This window comes from Lagenorhynchus albirostris, chromosome 3 (genome assembly GCF_949774975.1).
Source record: "Lagenorhynchus albirostris chromosome 3, mLagAlb1.1, whole genome shotgun sequence".
Lineage (NCBI taxonomy): Eukaryota > Metazoa > Chordata > Mammalia > Artiodactyla > Delphinidae > Lagenorhynchus > Lagenorhynchus albirostris.
In genome coordinates, this window is record NC_083097.1 from 114,524,761 (window position 1) to 114,543,039 (window position 18,279).

At 43.6% G+C, this 18,279-nt stretch overlaps 1 protein-coding gene across 2 annotated transcripts in view; it reads right to left on the reverse strand.

Annotated features, from left to right (window-relative positions):
- KLHL3 (kelch like family member 3) overlaps positions 1 to 18,279 on the reverse strand; it is a 110,095-nt gene that overhangs the window by 24,670 nt on the left and 67,146 nt on the right. For both annotated transcript variants that reach the window (XM_060143664.1, XM_060143665.1), the window contains exons 7-8: positions 10,253 to 10,369; positions 6,419 to 6,568 (exon numbers count right to left, since the gene is read on the reverse strand). In XM_060143664.1, coding sequence (XP_059999647.1) covers positions 6,419 to 6,568; positions 10,253 to 10,369 — 267 coding nt within the window. The remainder of the gene's footprint in view (positions 1 to 6,418; positions 6,569 to 10,252; positions 10,370 to 18,279) is intronic.

Genomic DNA, 18,279 nt, shown 5'->3' on the forward strand with positions numbered 1-18,279 from the left:
CACTCCTCCAAGTAGCCCCATTGTCTCTCAACGTCTCTTCTTCCTCCTTTTATTTGGCCACTTGTATATTTCTACCTTACTTTCTCAGAGGGACTTCTTAAAAGTCCTCAGAGGGTAGGAATCAGGTTTCTTTCTACCCAGTACTCAGCTAAAATGCTTTTGTGAAATGTGGAGGCAAGGTCTGAAGTCAGTCACCCTGGACTTAAATCTCAGCTTAGCTATTTACTAGCTGTGCTTCCAGATACATCGCAAATTCTTTGATATTCCTCCACTCAAGACATGGAACTTAATCACCACCCCCTCCCTTGAGTGTGGGGTAGACTTGCTGACTCGTACCCAGGAAATAAAATACAGCAGATGTGATGGGACATCACTTTGAGAGAAGGTTATTTAAAGACTACAGCTTCTGTCATGGGCGTGCGCTCTCATTCTTTTGCTGTAGAATCACTCACTCTCGGGAAGCCAGCTGCCATGTCATGAGGACACCCGAGCAGCTTATGGAGAGGCCTGTGGGGTGGGGAACTGATACCTACAAGCAACCACAAGCGTAAGCTTAGAATCAGATCCTCCCCAAACAAGCCTGGGGGTGACTGCTGTCCCAACCAGCAGCTCAACTACAACCCCACGAGAGGCCCTGGGCCAGGATGACCCAGCTAAGCCTTTCCAGGATCCCTGCCCATAGAAACTAAGATAACAAACGTTTGCTGTGTCAAGCCACCAAGGTTAGGGTAATCTGAAATGCAGCGAGTAGGTGACATAACCCGAGATCCAACTTCCCCATGTGTAAAAGGGGGATAACGACAATTTTGAAAATCTTATTAGATAATAAATGTAAATCACTCAGCTCAGCGCTTGGCACGTGCTCAGCAATTAGACCTGCTACTATCATTTTTGTGGGGTTAGTATCATGTGATGGTCAAAAGCAAAGACTTTGAGTTGGCCAGACCTATAAAGAACTCTTACAACTCAATAAGTAGAAAATAATTTTTTAAATGGGGAAAGATTTGAACAAAGACTTCACCAAAGAAGACAAACAAATGGCAAATAAGCACATGAAAAGATGCTCAACATCATTAATCATTAGAGAAATGCACATTAAAACCACAGTGAGATACGACCACATACCTACTAGAATGGCCGAATTTTTTTTAAATAGGTAATACAAGGAGTGGTGAGACAGTTGAGTAACAAGAACTCTCATACGTTGCTGATGGGAAAGCACAATGGCACAGTCATCTTGAAAGACAGTTTAGCAACTTCTTAAAAAGTTAAACTTACAGTTACCATTCAGCCCAACAATCCTACTCCCAAGAGAATTTAAAGTATTTACCCAAGAGAAATTAAAATACTTGTCCACACAAAAATCTGTTAGTGAATGTTCAAAGCAGCTTTATTTGTAATAGCCAAAAACTGAACACCCAAATGTCCATCAGCCAGTAGATGGATAAACAAATTACAGTCCATCCATACAATGGAATATTCCTTAGCAATATAAAGGAATTAACTCTTAATACATGAAACAACATGGATGAATCTCAAAAACATGATGCAAAGAGAAATAAGGCAAGATCAAAAGGCTACATATGGCATAATTACAATACATTTATGACATTCTAGAAAAGAGAAGACTGTAAGGACAGAAATCAGATCAGTAGCTGTCAGGAGCTGGGGGTGGGAGAAGGCGCTTGACTACAAAGCAGCACAAGGGAAATTTTTGGAGTGATTAAAATATTCTATATTTTGATGAGAATGGTGGCTATATGACTGCGTGCATTTGTCAAAATTCATCAAACTGCATCCCTTTTTAAAAAGAGCAAATTTTACTGTGAATAAATTATTGTACCTCAATAAATAGGAATTTTTAAAAATATGGGATGTTGATAATGAGGAAAGCTATGCATGTGTGGGGGCAGAAGATATATGGGGAATCTCTGTACCTTCCCCTCAATTTTTAAAAAAATAGTTATTGGGGCTTCCCTGGTGGCGCAGTGGTTGAGAGTCCACCTGTCGATGCAGGGGACACAGGTTCGTGCCCCAGTCTGGGAAGATCCCACATGCTGCGGAGCGGCTAGGCCCGTGAGCCATGGCCGCTGAGCCTGCGCGTCCGGAGCCTGTGCTCCACAACGGGAGAGGCCACAACAGTGAGAGGCCCGTGTACCAGAAAAAAAAAAAAAAATTATTTATTTATTTGGCTGCGCCACATCTTAGTTGCAGCCCACAGGATCTTTGTTGCTGCATGCAGGATCTTCATTGTGGCACAGGAGATCTTTAGTTGCAGCATGCAGGATCTTAGTCCCTGACCAGGGATTGAACCCAGGCTCCCTGCACTGGGAGCGTAGAGTCTTAACCACTGGACCACCAGGGAAGTCCCCCCCTCAATTTTGCTATGAATCTAAAACTGCTCTAGAAATATAAAGTACTAACTTAAAAAAAAAGAAGTAAATGTATTAGAAATGCATCTCAATGAGATGAATGAGATATGATAGAGCTTTAATTAAAGAATATTTTGATGCGAAAGAAAAAAAAGAAAGATGAAGAGAAGGAAGGAAGGGAGGGAGGGAGGGAGGAAGGAAGGAAAAATAGGGAGAGGGAAGTGACAAGAAAGAAAAGAGAAAAGAAAAGGAAGAGAAAGAAAAGAATCTTTTTTTATCTGCCACCAAAACGTGAAAACCTGTCCCTGAAGGCAGTTTGGTACAAGACTTTGGAGTGGAACAGACCTTGTTCAAACCCCAGCTCTGCACTTACTAGCTGTATTACTAGGCAAGTTACTTAACCTCTCTGATTAAACTCTGTAAAGTAAGGATATGACTAGCACTGACCTATTATTATCATGATTTAAAGAGATAAGGCACAGTCCATAATCCTCAAAGTGACAGCTCCCCTCAGCACACCCCACTCCTCAAACCCACAGTGGAGATCTTGTTAATTCAAGTGCCCACACAATGGTGACAGGAGTAGAGGCTGAGAAGCAGCATGGACAATATAACCTTAAATCATTTAAGGATTAAAGCTGGGGGAACAATGAGGCAAAGAGCAGCAACGCCTTTTTTTAAATTCCTTCAACAGATTCAAAGGAAGTCAGTCGCCTGCAGAAGGCCATGTGCTCAGAAACCTAAACATTTTCATTTGGAAAATAAATGGTTCCTAAGGAGTAGAGGCGACAGGGGGACAACTTTGGCCTCCTGAAACAGGGGGTGGACTCTTCTCAATTATAGATTCAATATCTGGGAAGGGACACAAGGTATGTTGCAGAGGTGGGGAGCGGGGGGTGGGGGGAGGGTTGTCTCAAGCATGCTTAGTCCAGGCTCAGATACAAACTTGGCTTTGATTTTCAAAACTGTCTTTTCATGGGTGTGTGCTGTAAAAGCCAGACATGGAGCCTAGAAAAGGAGAGGCCACTGGGTAGGGTCACCACACAAAGAAAATGGGCCAGCTCTGCACCATTTCCTTAGCTCCAGAATACACTCCCCAGGAAAAGACGTCATTAACCTGATATTAGATAGGATGAGAACCTCAGTTTTCAAAGAGAAAAGTCACAGACAAGCAATAAGGCCAGCTGAAAACCCGGGATATAAAAAAACCGCCTGCACACAAAACAACAGTGCACCTTAGAATCAATATTCTCCAGACACAAAGCTGGTAGAAATTTAGATCATAATGAGGGTGATATTCAAGTCCATGGGAGAGAGAGATTATTTAATAAGATAACTTTGAGGCAACAGCCTCATGATCTGCAATACAAATAAACCTGAATTCCTACCCTCACTCTTTACACCAAAACAAATTCTAAGTGCATCAAAGATTCAAACATAAAACAGAAATCATAAAAGTACTTGAAGAAAACACAGAGTATTTTTTTTTTAAATCTCAGAGCAGGGAAAACATTTCTAAGCAAAACCTAAGCTATAAAGCAGAAGATAGATTAATTTGACTACTTATTATTTTTCGGGATTCAAAATGTTACAAACAAGTTTAGAGACAAACTACAAACTAAGAAAAAAATATGTAAAACACATACAAGGGCCTAAACTCTTTAAAAAGAGCATGTAAAAACCATTAATTAAAAAAATACAGTCTAACAGAAAAATGGACAAAGGACATGAACAGGGAATTTCCACACCTCCCAAATATACAAATGCCAATAATCCTTTGAAACCAAGATTAATCTTACTCACAATTAAAGAAATGCAAACCAAAACAAGATGCCATCTTTTAAAGGATATTTGACACATATATGCTTAGATATTTTAAAAAATGGAAATTATTGCAAGGCCCATCAATAGATGACAGTTACATAAATAATAGCACATAAATATAATTAAATGCCATGCACCTATTACAATTTAAATGCTGTTTTTACCCATAGTGATAACATTGAATGCAGTCTGTAGCATCTGGTTGAGTAAGAGAAAAAGATTTCAATCTGTGTAGCAAGAGTCCATTTATCTAAAAGTGTACAGTTTGACCTATTTGTGAATAAGTGCACAGAGATACGTCTGGAAGAAAATTCATCAAAATGATAGCAGTGACTGTCCCCGGGTGGAAGGATTTCAGGTGATTTTTACTTTATTTTGAAATCCTTTTAATAATCTACAATGAGCATACATTTCTATAATCAAAGAAAGCTAAGTTATTTTCATTTTGAAAAAGATGAAGTTTTGATGCAATGTTCCAACAAAACAAAACGCATCAACATGCAATAAGGCAAATGGTCCCAAGGCTGAGACCCATGCCCTGTGGCTGCCCCTCCTACCTGGCACTGTGCAACAGGAGGCAGACAGGTAGGTAAAAATCAGGTTTACAAAGGTGGAGCAGGTACAGGATGGTAAGGGTTCAAGAACAGGTTTGGAGCGGGAGAAAGACTCAATTCAAAACCTGATTCCAGGGGGCTTCCCTGGTAGCACAGCGGGTAAGAATCCGCCTGCCAATGTAAGGGACAGGGGTTCGAGCCCTGGTCTGGGAAGATCCCACATGCCGCGGAGCAACTAAGCCCATGTGCCACAACTACTGAGCCCGCGTGCCACAACTACTGAAGCACGTGCACCTAGAGCCCGTGCTCTGCAACCAGAGAAGCCATCGCAATGAGAAGCTCACGCACCACAACAGAGTAGCCCCCGCTCACCGCAACTAGAGAAAGCCCACGCGCAGCAATGAAGACACAACGCAGCCAAAAATAAATAAATAAATTTATTAAAACAAAACCAAAAAACCCTGGTTCCACCACATTAGCTGTGTTTACTTTGGGCAAGTCAGTTAATCTCTCTGATCCTCAGTTTCCTCCTTCCTGAACTAGGATAACTGCCTGTACTTTCTATACGATATCTTCAGCTCACTGCTTGGCACACAGTAAGTACTCAATAAATGTCAGCTGCTTATATTATTATCTGGGACATTTTAACCTTTGTTCACATTGCAACCACTATGTTCTCCATGATCTGGGGTCACAGAGCAGAGTGGAGAGAAGCAAACCTTGGAAAATCCAAATATCTGGTCTTGGACAACATGCTTCTCTAGCCCCGTGAAACCCTTCCTGGAAGCAGCAGGTGGGAGTAAGGCAGCCAACCGCAAAGAGGAAGAGAAGGACAAGGCAAGGAATCCCTGGGTGCTGCCTAATTGTAGTGGATGAGCCAACACGACTCATTCCTCTCCTCTACCCTTCCTCCTGGGTTGGCTGGGACCTCCCCCTAGACTTCATGTTAGGATCCTGGAAAGACGACTCGAATGCCAAGGTAGAAAGGCCTTGAGAGACCATCTAGTGCAGCATCCTTCATTCTACATGTGAGGAACCTGAGGACCACGGAGGGGAGGGGACTTGCAGGGAACCAGAGAGCCAGTACCCAGCACAGACCTTCCATCATGGTGTCCCCTCCTACGCTCATCCTTCCCTCCCACTGCCTGCCCCCTCACACGCTCTCATTTCCCCCATTCTTTCCCCCACTTCCTTACCTGTAGGACTCCTTAAGGGCCCCTTTCTCCTCTGGCAGCCCTAATTGTCCTTTATGGCTCTGTGATGAGGGGAGAAACCAGACTAGGACTGTTCTGACTCAAAGAATGGCCTAGAAAGAGGACTGCTGTGGCCATCACTAGGTCAAGACCCACCCAGCTACTCCTCTGCTTCCAAAAGAAACAGAGCCCAAACCATGGTGTAAAACAGGAAGGGAAGAAGAAAGAGACCTGAGTTATTCACAATCCTTCCTGGTGACAGTGAAGGTTACCTTGAAACCCTTAGGAAAGGAAGACCCCGGAAGAGAGAGGTACCAGCAGATTCACGAGGAACCAGCAGACTCCATCTCCTAGGTGGTAAATACAACCGAGATGCAGGGCAGCCATGGGTGAGGAGAGACTTGGAGACAGGAGTACAAGGCCATTTTCCCAGATCACAGTTCCAACTCTTGGCAGTGACTGGGCTGGGGCTTACCTTGGGCAGGCTAACTGGAGTCCTGGGCTTCGTCCTTGGGTTTTTAATCAAGAGCCTCTGATCCAGAGGGAGAAGATGATATTTCATGGCCTCGATGAGGAAGTCCTTACAGGTGTTGTTATTCTTTATCAAAGCTTCTTCTTCAACTGTCTAGAGGTAATAACCCATAGGTGATCCTGGTGCAGAACTCGGCCCCATTTCCCAAGCCATCTCCCTGGGCTGAGTCATTCCTGTACTCTCACACTCATTCGTTCCCATACCACACCATCTCAGACCCTAAGACAAAGGTCCACAGAGTTACAGCTTAGTGCCCACCTCCTGCATCTCAAGAGAACAATGGAGTAGGTGATTAAGCTCTGGCATCAAGCAGGCAGGGATACAAATCCCAGCTCTACCACTTAACTCCTCTGATCCTCAGTTTCCTCATCTGTAAGATGTAAGATGGGCATATTAAAGTCCCCCACAACCTCATAGGTTGTGTTTGTTTGTTTGTTTATAGGCTTAACGAGATTATGCAAAACAAAGACAACTGATTGTCCCTAAAGCTTCTTTCCACATGCCTTCTGGTTAGAATGTATTATAATGTTTAAGGCAAATGGCCAGATATTTGAGAGAAGGAGAGGGAGGGAAAGAGGAAAACGGTGGGATGCATCGGCCAACCTTTGGAGGCACTGGGTATAATAAGGTGATATTCAAGAAGAAGAATTCATATTCATTATCTTACAGTGCAAGCCTCAGGGAGAAGTGTCCAGTGCGGCACTCTCCAACAAAGCAGTGGTATCAGAGCAGAAAGAATGTCCTGCACAAAAGTCCCACCAACTGACCTCCACTTGGACTGCATCTAAGCTGGGGCTGTGGCTTCTTCATGCCTTATTCTAGAGCCAAGGACTTAAGCAGGTGCTCAGCAAGTGTGGGCCTAAATATTTCACAAGCAAAGCTAAGGATGAACCATGCTGGTACTCTGACTCTCAAATCTCCACCCTTGGGCACAGGTCAGATTGCTACGTGGCATATCTGTAAGGGGTAGTGTGGTCTTCAGAGGCTACTTCATGTCTTCTTTGCTGGAGTGTTTGGGAGCTGTTGGCAAGGTCAATTCCATTCAGCAGCTAACAGTGATTGAATGTCTCCTGGTTGGGCAGCTCAGTACTGGACCCCGGGGAGAAAATGATGCACAAGACAAGGGTTCTGACCCAGAGGCCCTCAGGTCCAGTCAGAGAATGAGAAGGGCCTCCCCACCTCAATTATCTCAGTCCTTGAGCTGTCATGCACAGGCCTGGCTGAGCCGCTCCTGGGTCCCCCACCTGTAACTAGGAACGGGAATGCGGCCAGGGCCATCACCTGCTGGGTAGTGTTGGAGATGGCAGGAAAAGAAGGATCAGTGAGGGCGCCTCTGTTATCTCTGGACACCTCCTTCCCCACAGACTATCCCCAGGGACACTCCATTTTCTTGGAAGGTTTTTTTTCCCCTCCTACTGAGGGATTGAGGCAGGTAGGGACAAATCATAAACGTTTGGGGTCAGTTAAAAATGAAAAAGGGTGGGAGAGGATCTCTTTAAAAGCTTGGGAAGAAGGAAAAATGCATGAGTAGCTACTTCTCCCAAAGAACTCATTCGGCTTGAATGAAAAGCTCCCTGAGAGGGTTAGTACTTCATGGGTACAGAGTTTCAATCTGGGATGATGAAAAAGTTTTAGAAATGGGTATGGTTGTACAGCACAGTGAATGCAATTAATGCCACTGAACTGTACACTTAAAATGGTTACCATGATGAAGTTTATAGTGTACATATTTTATCACAAGGACAAATTTTTAAATAAGATATGGCATGTTATACACTTGGCACAATATTTGTAAATATTTAATAAAAGCCTAATAAAGGTTAGCTATTAAAAGAAAACAACAACAAAACAACTCCCCCAGAAGTCAGGGTTGGTACAGGTCTTCCCAGAGCTTTCCTTCCTCTCAGCCTCCTCCTCTACCATCAGCTGTCCCCAGTGGTTAGACTAGTTTGACGTTTCAAGGTCAAATGAATGGTTTTTTGGGGGGAGGGGGTTGTTGTTGTTTTTTAACATCTTTATTGGAGAAAATGAGTGTTAATGAAACATCTCCTTCCAGAGGTGTTCTGGAAAAAAAAAAAAAATGTCCCACACAACAGTTCTCATGCACATTGTCTCTGAGCTCCTCCTTCTCCAGATCTAAACCTGACCTTGCTCTAATAACCCAGAAACTATTTCCTAAAGTCTTCATTAAATTTCCATTGTGGGTACCTGACGGAGGTTGTGCGCAGGGGTATCTAAAGCCCCTTTAGCTTTCTCCGGAACCAAAGTCCACAAGCCGCCCTTCCTCCTTGTGAAAGTGAGACTGTGCTGGAGGCCAGGTGTCCGCCTTCACCAGTGGTCAGGCCCCACTCAGGATAGTGGGAGGTTTGGCTCTGACACAGGGAGCTCAGGTGGGTTCGGTGCCTCTGCTGAGGGGGCCTCTCCTACACGAAGGATGTGCGGCCACCAGGTGGCAGTGGTACCATCCAAAGTGTAAAACGCAGGGCATGTATGAAGGCTTGAGAATACACGCCCCGGCCCCTGAGAAGAGGGCTGAGGTTCAGAGATTCAGAGACCATTCCACTGACTCCTGAGGCCTGTGATCAACAGCACCACAAGATGAAGACTTTATAAGTGCTGGTAAGGATACTCTCTCCCGCTACTACCAACGGTCGTGAAGACCATAGAGATATCACTGAACACAGGGTTGTAGGCTTTACATGGTTTATCTCATTCTAACCCCAAACGACCCTATAAGGGTAGGGGCTATTTTCACCAGATGAGAAGACAGAGGCTTAGCAAGGCTGAGGATTCGCCCAGTGTCTTACGGTCAAGAAGTGACGGAGCTCAGCTGCTGGGCTGCTGAACCTACTCTTATCCCGGCTTCACATCTGCCATTCCTCCCAGGGACTTCTTGAGGATGGCTGAGGGCTGGCCTACTGCCTTGGCACTTGTTATTTGTCTATTTAAGTTTTATCCTCTGCCTGCCTGGAAAACATCTAATGCCACTGACACTACAAAGTTAAGTCATGTAAAATATACAAACAGAAGAGAGAGTATTAAATGTGGCGCCTGCTTAGGGAAGGTGGGTGGTCTAGAGCCAGACAGACTTGGATTTGAATCCTAACCCTGCCACTTACTAGCTGGTGACTCCAGATAAATCCCAACCTCCGTAAGCCTCAAAAGCCCACATTCGTAAAAAGGGGATTTTAACCTCTGCTCACAGGGTTGTTACAAGGATTAAATGAGAAAATATGTGGCACCATGTTTTAGAGGAAGCAGACGCAGTATGTATTCCAGGCACTTGCGAAGAGCTGGTTTTTACAGTCCTGAATTGGGCCCCAAGTTGCCTAACACGAAGGCAAGAAGGGAACATAGAAACATGATGGAAATGACCCTTCTTGCTTCAGTTCTGTACAACAAAAACAGCTAATAACTTCTGTTGAACATGTGTCATCCCCAGCTCCATGCTAACACCTGAACCGCATCCTTACAGCTCCTTTGGTCCTCACAACAACACTGCTGGGCTCTAGTATAATTTCCCTTCTAGAGAAAAAGAAACTGAGGCTTAAAGCTAAGAAGTAGAAGAGGAGGAACTAAACCTTAGTGTCTCATTCTCAAACCTATGCTCTTAAACCTTACACTACCATGCCTCACACTGAACCCAGTGGGTTGGTGCCCTCACTCCACAGAAAGGACCCAGGAAACTCACCACTCCATACAACCGGGGTTGCCCACTGCTACTCCTAGGAGGCCTGGGCGAGCAGGGAAGCGCTTGGTTCTTCACATAGCACTCACCTGGACAAGGTAATCCCTCGGTAAGAGAGGGAGACGGACGTGTTCCATCAGCTTTGCCATGTGCTCTAAACGGGTTTCTTTCTCGTAATTGATCCATGAAATCACAGCTTCAAATACCTGTAAGGAAAATCAACATAGGTAACTTTTGCAAAGAGGCATTAACTTTAAACAGCTTTCAAACAACTTCTTCAACCTGAAAAAAGAAAGAAAAGTTACAAGTCATCCACAAAGGTGTTTAGGCTAATGTAAACACCTTTAAATTTAATACTTAAAATAAAACAAAAACACAAAGTCTCTACTATCTGACGTCAGAGAGTGCTCTCTCTCTCTCATACACACACACAGGTACGCTAAGAAAAACCTGCTACCCCAAACACAGCATCATCAAGGTTCATCGCAAAACAAAAATCAATTCCAATAGTTACCTCAGGGTAGAAATACAGAGCAGTAACTGAACCAAATTTTACAAAGACTGTCCAAGAGGACCAGAAGCCCTGGGGGCAATATCATCATCCCCATCACACACCCCCGTCTCTTCATCTATCTCCCATGTTCATTTAATGCAGAATAAAAACAATAAAGATATCCTCTGCAAAAGCTGGCTGTAATGGTGAATGTGACACTGAATGACAGAAAATGGCAAAAATTTCTCCTTGGGTCAAACCTCTCCTTTGAGGAGAGATTTCATTTCTATACAAATCAAAATGGGGCTTCGAAGCAAAAAGGGGAATCTATGGTTTGGATGTTTGCCTTACTCAAGGTTAAGTTCAAATTCAAACTCTGCACCACCATATACACAGAGACACATAAACTTCAGTGTTGGTAAGACAGCGAGGAAACCACCACTGTTAATGGAAACTTAACTAACGCGGCTTAAGAAGGGAAGGAAGAATTTGGCAATATCAATCAAAAATTCAAATGTGCATATCTTTGACCTAGAAATATCAATTCTAGAGCGCTAGTCAACAAAAACATTCACAAAAGTGGTGCAAGAATATGTGTTCCAAGATGTTTGCTGCAGCGTTTTTGTAACAGGATAAAAAAGGAAACAATCCAAAATCCACTAGTGGAGAAATTATTAAACTAGTATCGATAGCATGGGATATTTTCAGCTCTTAAAAAACAATAATAACAATAACAAGTAGTAATAAGACAAAACACTTTCTTGCGCCAGAAAGCAAGAAAGTGCTCAAAGATTAAGGGAGACACGACGAACAGACACAGAGCGAGCTAGATGGCGCTTTTTCATTGCCGACGTCTGGGACAATTTAAACATCAAAAAGAAGAATGAAGAAATCAGTTCTGCACTGACTGGGAAGGGGCCAAAGGAAACTTCTTCTGGTAATGGATATGTTCTTTATCTTGATAGGGCAGGAGCTATGTAAGCATAGGCATTTGTCAAAATGACTCTAATTTTACACTTAATATCTATACATTTCACTGGGTGTAAATCGTACCTCAATTTAAAATACTTTTAGTTAAAAGAAAAGGATAGTAATGAATCATAACCCAAAAAATAAAAAAGGAGTCCATGAGTCCGTAAGGACACTTTAAAAAGTGTGGGAAGGGCTGCTCTTCCCAGAAAAATGTCTTCTAATAAGGTAAAAGGGATGACAGAATAAGAAAAACATTGTTTTGCAACCACCAATGTAATAACTGATTCAGCAAAGATCGTCCATAGATGCTGAAATCATTGGGTGAAAAGTTGTTGGGAAAAAAGATATTCACGGTTCTCAAAGTGTCACCTGACAGATTACTTATTCATTACATGGGGAGAGTGGGGGTGCTTCAAACGGGTATATCTGACAGATACCACCTTTAACAAGTGGTCAAAGTCAGCACCACTAATAAATAGGACAAATTTATATTATTGTATTAGCCAAAAAGTGCTTTTAAGTAAAAATAGAAGACACATTTTTCATTTTCACCAATAACTTCATTGAACAACATATTCACCGTTTTGTTCCACTACCTTCTGACATTTTTCAGGCAGCTTCATAATTGCATCTTCCCAAAACTTTGTATCTTTTTGAGCAAAGAACTGTCCCAGGTGCCTTTCACAGTCTTCCAGGAAATTGAATTTTTTTCCATTAAGAGAATTTTGTAAAGACCTAAATAAATGGAAATCCGAAGGCGCACTGTCTGGTGAATATGTCTGATGAATCAGAACTTGCCAGCCAAGCTGTAACAGTTTCTGCCTTGTCATCAAAGAAACATGTGGTCTTGCGTTATCCTGATGGAAGATTATGCATTTTCTATTGACTGATTCTGGAGGCTTTTCGTTGAATGCTGCTTTCAGTTGGTCTAATTGGGAGCAGTACTTGTGAGAATTAATTGTTTGGTTTTCCGGAAGGAGCTCATAATAGAGGACTCCCTTCCAATCCCACCATATACACAACATCACCTTCTTTGGATGAAGACCGGCCTTTGGTGTGGTTGGTGATGGCTCATTTCGCTTGCCCCACGATCATTTCCATTCCACATTATTGTACAGTATCCACTTTTTATTGCCCATCACAATTTGCTTTAAAAACAGAACATTTTCATTACATTGGAGTGGAGAATCACATGCAGAAATGTGGTCAAGAAGGTTTTTTTCGCTTAATTTATGTGGAACCCAAACATCAAAGCGATGAACACAACCAAGCTCATGCAAATGATTTTCAACACTTGATTTGGGTATTTGAATAAGTCAGCTCTCTCCCACGTAATACAACGTTGATTGTTCTCAATTAATGTCTCAATTTGATCGCTATCAACTTCAACTGGTCTACCCAACCGTGGAGCATCATCCAGTGAGAAATCTCCAGCACAAAACTTCACAAACCACTTTTGACATGTTCGATCAGTCATAGCACCTTCTCCATGCGCTGCACAAACCTTCTTTTTGCGTTTCAGTTGGTTTTTACCTTCCTTGAAATAAGAAAGCATAATATGCTGAAAATGTTGCTTTTCTCCTTCCATCTTCAATATTAAAATGGCTACACAAAAATTCACCAATTTTGATGTCTTCTTTTTTTTAATGCATGCAAATATGACAGCTGTCACAATACAATCTAACAAAATTGTTTCAAATGAAGTTAAAGACAACTAAGTGGGACTTCCCTGGTGGTCCAGTGGTAAAGAATCCGCCTTCCAATGCAGGGAATGTGGGTTCGATCCCTGGTCAGGGAACTAAGATTCCACATGCTGCAGGGCAACTAAGCCTGTGTGTCACAACTACTGAGTTTGTGCGCCTCAACTGGAGAGCCTGCGTGCCTCAAACTACAGAGCCCACATGCTCTGGAGCCCGAACGCTACAACTACAGAGCCCACGCACCTTGGAGCCCGTGTGCCACAACTAAAGAGAGAGAAAAAAAACCCACATGCCACAACTAGAGAGAAGCCCACGCGCCGCAGCAAAGAGCCCACATGCTGCAATGAAAGATCCCGCATGCCTCAACAAACATGCCATGTGCCACAACCAAGACCCGATGCAGCCAAAAATAAATTTTAAAAATAAATAAATAATAAATCTTAAGAAAAACAAAAAACTAAGTGCTACTAGAGCCATCTTATGGAAAAAACCGAACGACCCTTTTGGCCAACCCAATACATTCCTGAATGTGATTTAATGAGAGGGAAACAGCATCCCCTAGGTAGTATTCTTTCTAAAATGTTTAACCCGAATCCTATAGTGAGGAAACAATCAGACAACTCCATGTGTGGGACACTCTACAACACAGGTGTCCTGGATTCTTCGAAACTGTTAGCATTATGAAAACCACTTAAAAAAAAAAAAAAGGCAGGGAGATAGTTCTAGATTAAGGGGATTTAGAGACATGAGAACTAAATGGGAGGCATGATCCTTGTTTGAATCATGGATTAAAAAGAAACAACCATGAAAGACTTTTTCTGAGACTGTTAGGAAATTTGAATGCTGACTAGATATTTCTTTGGTATGATAATGGTTTATGGCTAGAAAAGGGAATTTCCTTGTTCTTAGGAGGTGCAAGCTAAAATACTTACGGGTAAAGTGTCATGATGTCTGCAATTTACTGTCAAATGGTTCAGCAAAATAAAAGATTAAGTAGAGAGAGAGAGAAAGAGAAAGCAAGTGAAGCACAACGTTAACAAATGGTGAATCTAGGTAAAGAGTATATGAATGTTCATTCTTTCCAACTTTAGTATAGGTTTGGAATTTTTCAAAATAAAAAGTGGAAGGGAGAAGAAAAGGACACAACCAAACTGGTGTAAATGATTTTCAGTGCTTGATTTGGATATTTTGAGCTATGTCAGCTATCTCCTGCGTGGTATAACGTTGATTGTTCTCAATTAATTTCTCGATTTGACCTCAATCCTACAACAAAATTTACAATTTCAAAATTCAAAGTTGAAAGCTATATCTCCCGGGGTGGGTAAAAAACCTCCAATTTTTCTCACCCTAACTATATTTTTGTGTGTATTGATATGTTAATAATGCTTTGGCCCTATTTCCTAAACATATACTTAAGTCAGGCTAAGCATACTCAGATTGAACAAGATATCAGGAAGGAATCCGTCAGAAAGGGAAGGGAAGGGAAGAGAGATGAATGGAATGGAACAGAAGGGAAGGAGCAGTATGTATGTATAGTTTGCTACCATTTCTATATAAAATAACCTATATGTGTACAAACATAGACACACACACACACCATGGAAATTCTCCTTGTCTAGTTCATTTTTTTTTAATTATTAACTGTAACAGAGCTATGTGTCTCACCCTTATCACATTATTTTGTAAACAGTTGTGTGTTTCTTCAAGTAGCCCTGAAGATCCCTGAAACAGGGACCTTGTCTTACTTGCTGGCGCATAACACACACTCAAATATGTTTTAATGAATGAATGGACAAATGAGTTCAGAATAAGCATGGAAGCAGGCTGGAACAGACAGCAGGACTGGGGAAGCAGAGGCTGGTATCTTGGTGGGGAGGGCAGAGCCAGGCCACAGACCAAAGGATGCTGGAGACTCCTTGCTTTTGCTGCGTTAGGAGGTGAGCAGCCATGGTTCTGTTCTGCCCTGCACTGTGGTTACCCACACTTCCTTCCACTTCCCTTTACTGGACTGTAACTCTTGCAGGGTGAGAAGTATACCAGCTCTGTCTCTGCACTTCCTGCCGCTGAGCACAATGCCAGGTGACTGGTTGAGAAAGCTTTCATGAAGAATGAACTGCAAGGCCTTGAGTAGGTAGGATTTACCGATCACGCCCTTCCCTGTCAACCAGCTTAGTCTTTGCTATAAAAGCTGCAAAGCAGGCTGAGTCTAATGACGTTGATATTTAACCTTATCTTTATTTTTGGCTTGACTTGTCTAACTGGTTCCACTCAGTTGCACTGTTTACCTACTCAGCTGTGAAAGCCACAGCACTCGGCAGCAACGGTGACCTTCTCAGCAGCTAGAGAAGGCCGCATATTTTCTTCATTTAGACGTCATGCTTGGAAAATAAGCAAATAAACTTCCAACTAGCCTATGTGCCTAAAATCGCTCCCAACGGCCCCTGCCATCAAAGGACTGGCCAAGGCAAAGGGGCAACAGGTAGCAGCAGCAGCAGTTCATGTCCATGCTGTGTCAGGCCCTGAGCCACACTCCCCAGAGACACTGTAACCATGGACTCTCATGACGGCCACTGAGTAGACACTCCTGCCCCTTATTGACTGACTCATCCAAGTCCAGAGGCAGAAAGCAGCAGGGCTGGGCCCACACAAGCCCATCTCCAGGGCTCAGGCTCTTACCCGTTATTCTCAGCAGCTACCCAGCTGGCAAACCTCAGCCAACAGGCCACATGCACCTGTTTTTGTAAATAAAATTTCCCTGGAACACAGCCACACTCACTCATGACAAATCATCTATGGCGGCTTTCACACTTCAACAGCAGAGCTGAACTGAGACTCTGTGGCCCACAAAAGCCTAAAATATTTACTGTCTGGCCCTTTAAAGGAAAACTGTGTCAACCCCTGGTCTGTAAAATCTAAGCAGAGACCCTGTGGCCTCAATCATGAGACAGGGTGATGTCTACTCAGATGAAAATACTTTTCATGGGCCCCACGATGAAATAATTGGCTGCCCACACGGCACGCTTAGGGTTTCACTTTTAGACAAAGAAATAGCATCATTTCCTCACCGCTTCATGTTCCAGAACCAATTTCTTGAGTGCTACGAGGTTGCTATGTGGAAAGGAGATGGAGGAAATTGGATTTCAACGTCCTCGGGTCACACCTCCAACATAAGCACAAGCCTTGGCCAGAAAATACCAGATGAACCTGATCCTTCTACCCCACCCCCTAAGTCACTGAGACAGCCAAGCCAGATGTTCCCGCACACTGAGTAAAGGGGGGAGCCCTTCACTGGCAAGGAGAAAGGTCCAACAGCTCACGGGATCCCAACCAGGGATTCAACCCGGGCCGTGGCAGTGAAAGCCCAGAGTCCTAACCACTAGGCCACCAGGGAACTCCCAACAAGCTCTTGAACAGTAATGAGTAAGGGTCTCCCCATCGGGGTGGGGGTTCATTAATAAAGACCAGGGGCCTGGGTGGCAGACACAGTCAGCTTCAAATCACAGAGCTGTCTATTGTCAATAAGCCTTAGTCTCCTCCTCTCCAAATGGCCTTGAGAGCCGTTGTATGCATTAGAAATGATATGCAAAACAGTATGCTGGGTAAAGGAAGTCAGGCACAAAAGCATGCACACACCAGGATTCCATTTATACAGAGTTCAAAAACTGGCAAAACTGATCTACTGAGAAGTCAGAATAGTAGCTTGGCGTCTCGGGATGGGGGGCAGTGACTGGGAGGAAAGGCCTGGAGCTCTGTTCCTTGATCTGGGTGCTGGCTTTGTGGGTGTTGCACTTTGTACAAAGTTGAACCGTGCACTTTGCATTTGCTCATGTCTCTGAGCTTACTCCAAGCTCACTTACTCCGAGCTTTTTTTCAACGATGTGTGAAATAGTCACAGTGAGCAGCCAAGATAGAGTTTTGGTCCTAGCGTGGTGGTACTCCCGCCCGTCATAGGCACTTACTGAACTGTGCTCTCCAAAGGAGAGCAGTAAGAAGGGTAACACTGACTCAGGGGCCCAGGCCACATCATTGTCTGCAGCTGAGGATTTGGCAACTCGAATGCTGACCTCAGAGTGTGGCAGGGCTGCCAACAGCTCGGCCTAAGCACAGGATGTACTTCTTTGGGCGCTGAATGATGCCTCAGCAGCAAGCACTGAAGCCCAGCCTACCGGCTGAGGAGCTCCTGCCCACACCCCAGACCGACCACCGGTGCTGGCGGGAGAGGCTAGGCATTCAGACAGGAGAGCCTGCAACACTAATGATCCCAGGAGACAAGGTCCAATCCCTTCCAGGAGATAAAATATCAGAATTTGTCCCCTGATGAGAGTTTTAGGAGATAAAAGTACATAAAAATGTGATCATGCAGAGAGAAACTAACCTGTTCTTCTCATTATAACACATACTTGGCACTAATTTAATTTTTTGAAGAAACTCAACCAATTCCTTCCTGACCTGTATCTAACATGTGGCCATTTCCCCGTTAGTTCTTACTCTGAGAAGCCTCAATAGTGTTTCATAAGAAGGCACGGAATTCTTGAGAAGTAGAAAGATATTTACCAGCTAGGAAAGCAAAGATTCCGAAAAGTCCAATAACCAGCAACTCGGTGGCAAAACTGCAGTAGAACGCAGGAGTCATATCTCTTCTCCTTGCAGTGTGTTTGTCCTGGAAGGTTGCTTATCCTGCCCCTGGGTCAATGAGGCTGCCCATGGTGACAGCTGAACTTCGTGTCTCAAAGCGTATGCAAAAAACAGGCTTTCTGCTCACAGGGTTAGCTCTAACCCTGCGACACCTCCCATAGGAAAGAATCGGGTGCCTGGGAGGGGCTTGCTTCTCTGTGTTTTCCCTCTCACTGGGCAGGGGTAAGCAGGGGAGAGGGGAGGAAAGTCCTAACCAAAGAACTAGTGATTTTGTGATTCCTACCACATCCACTTGTCCTCTCTCAAACAACAGGAA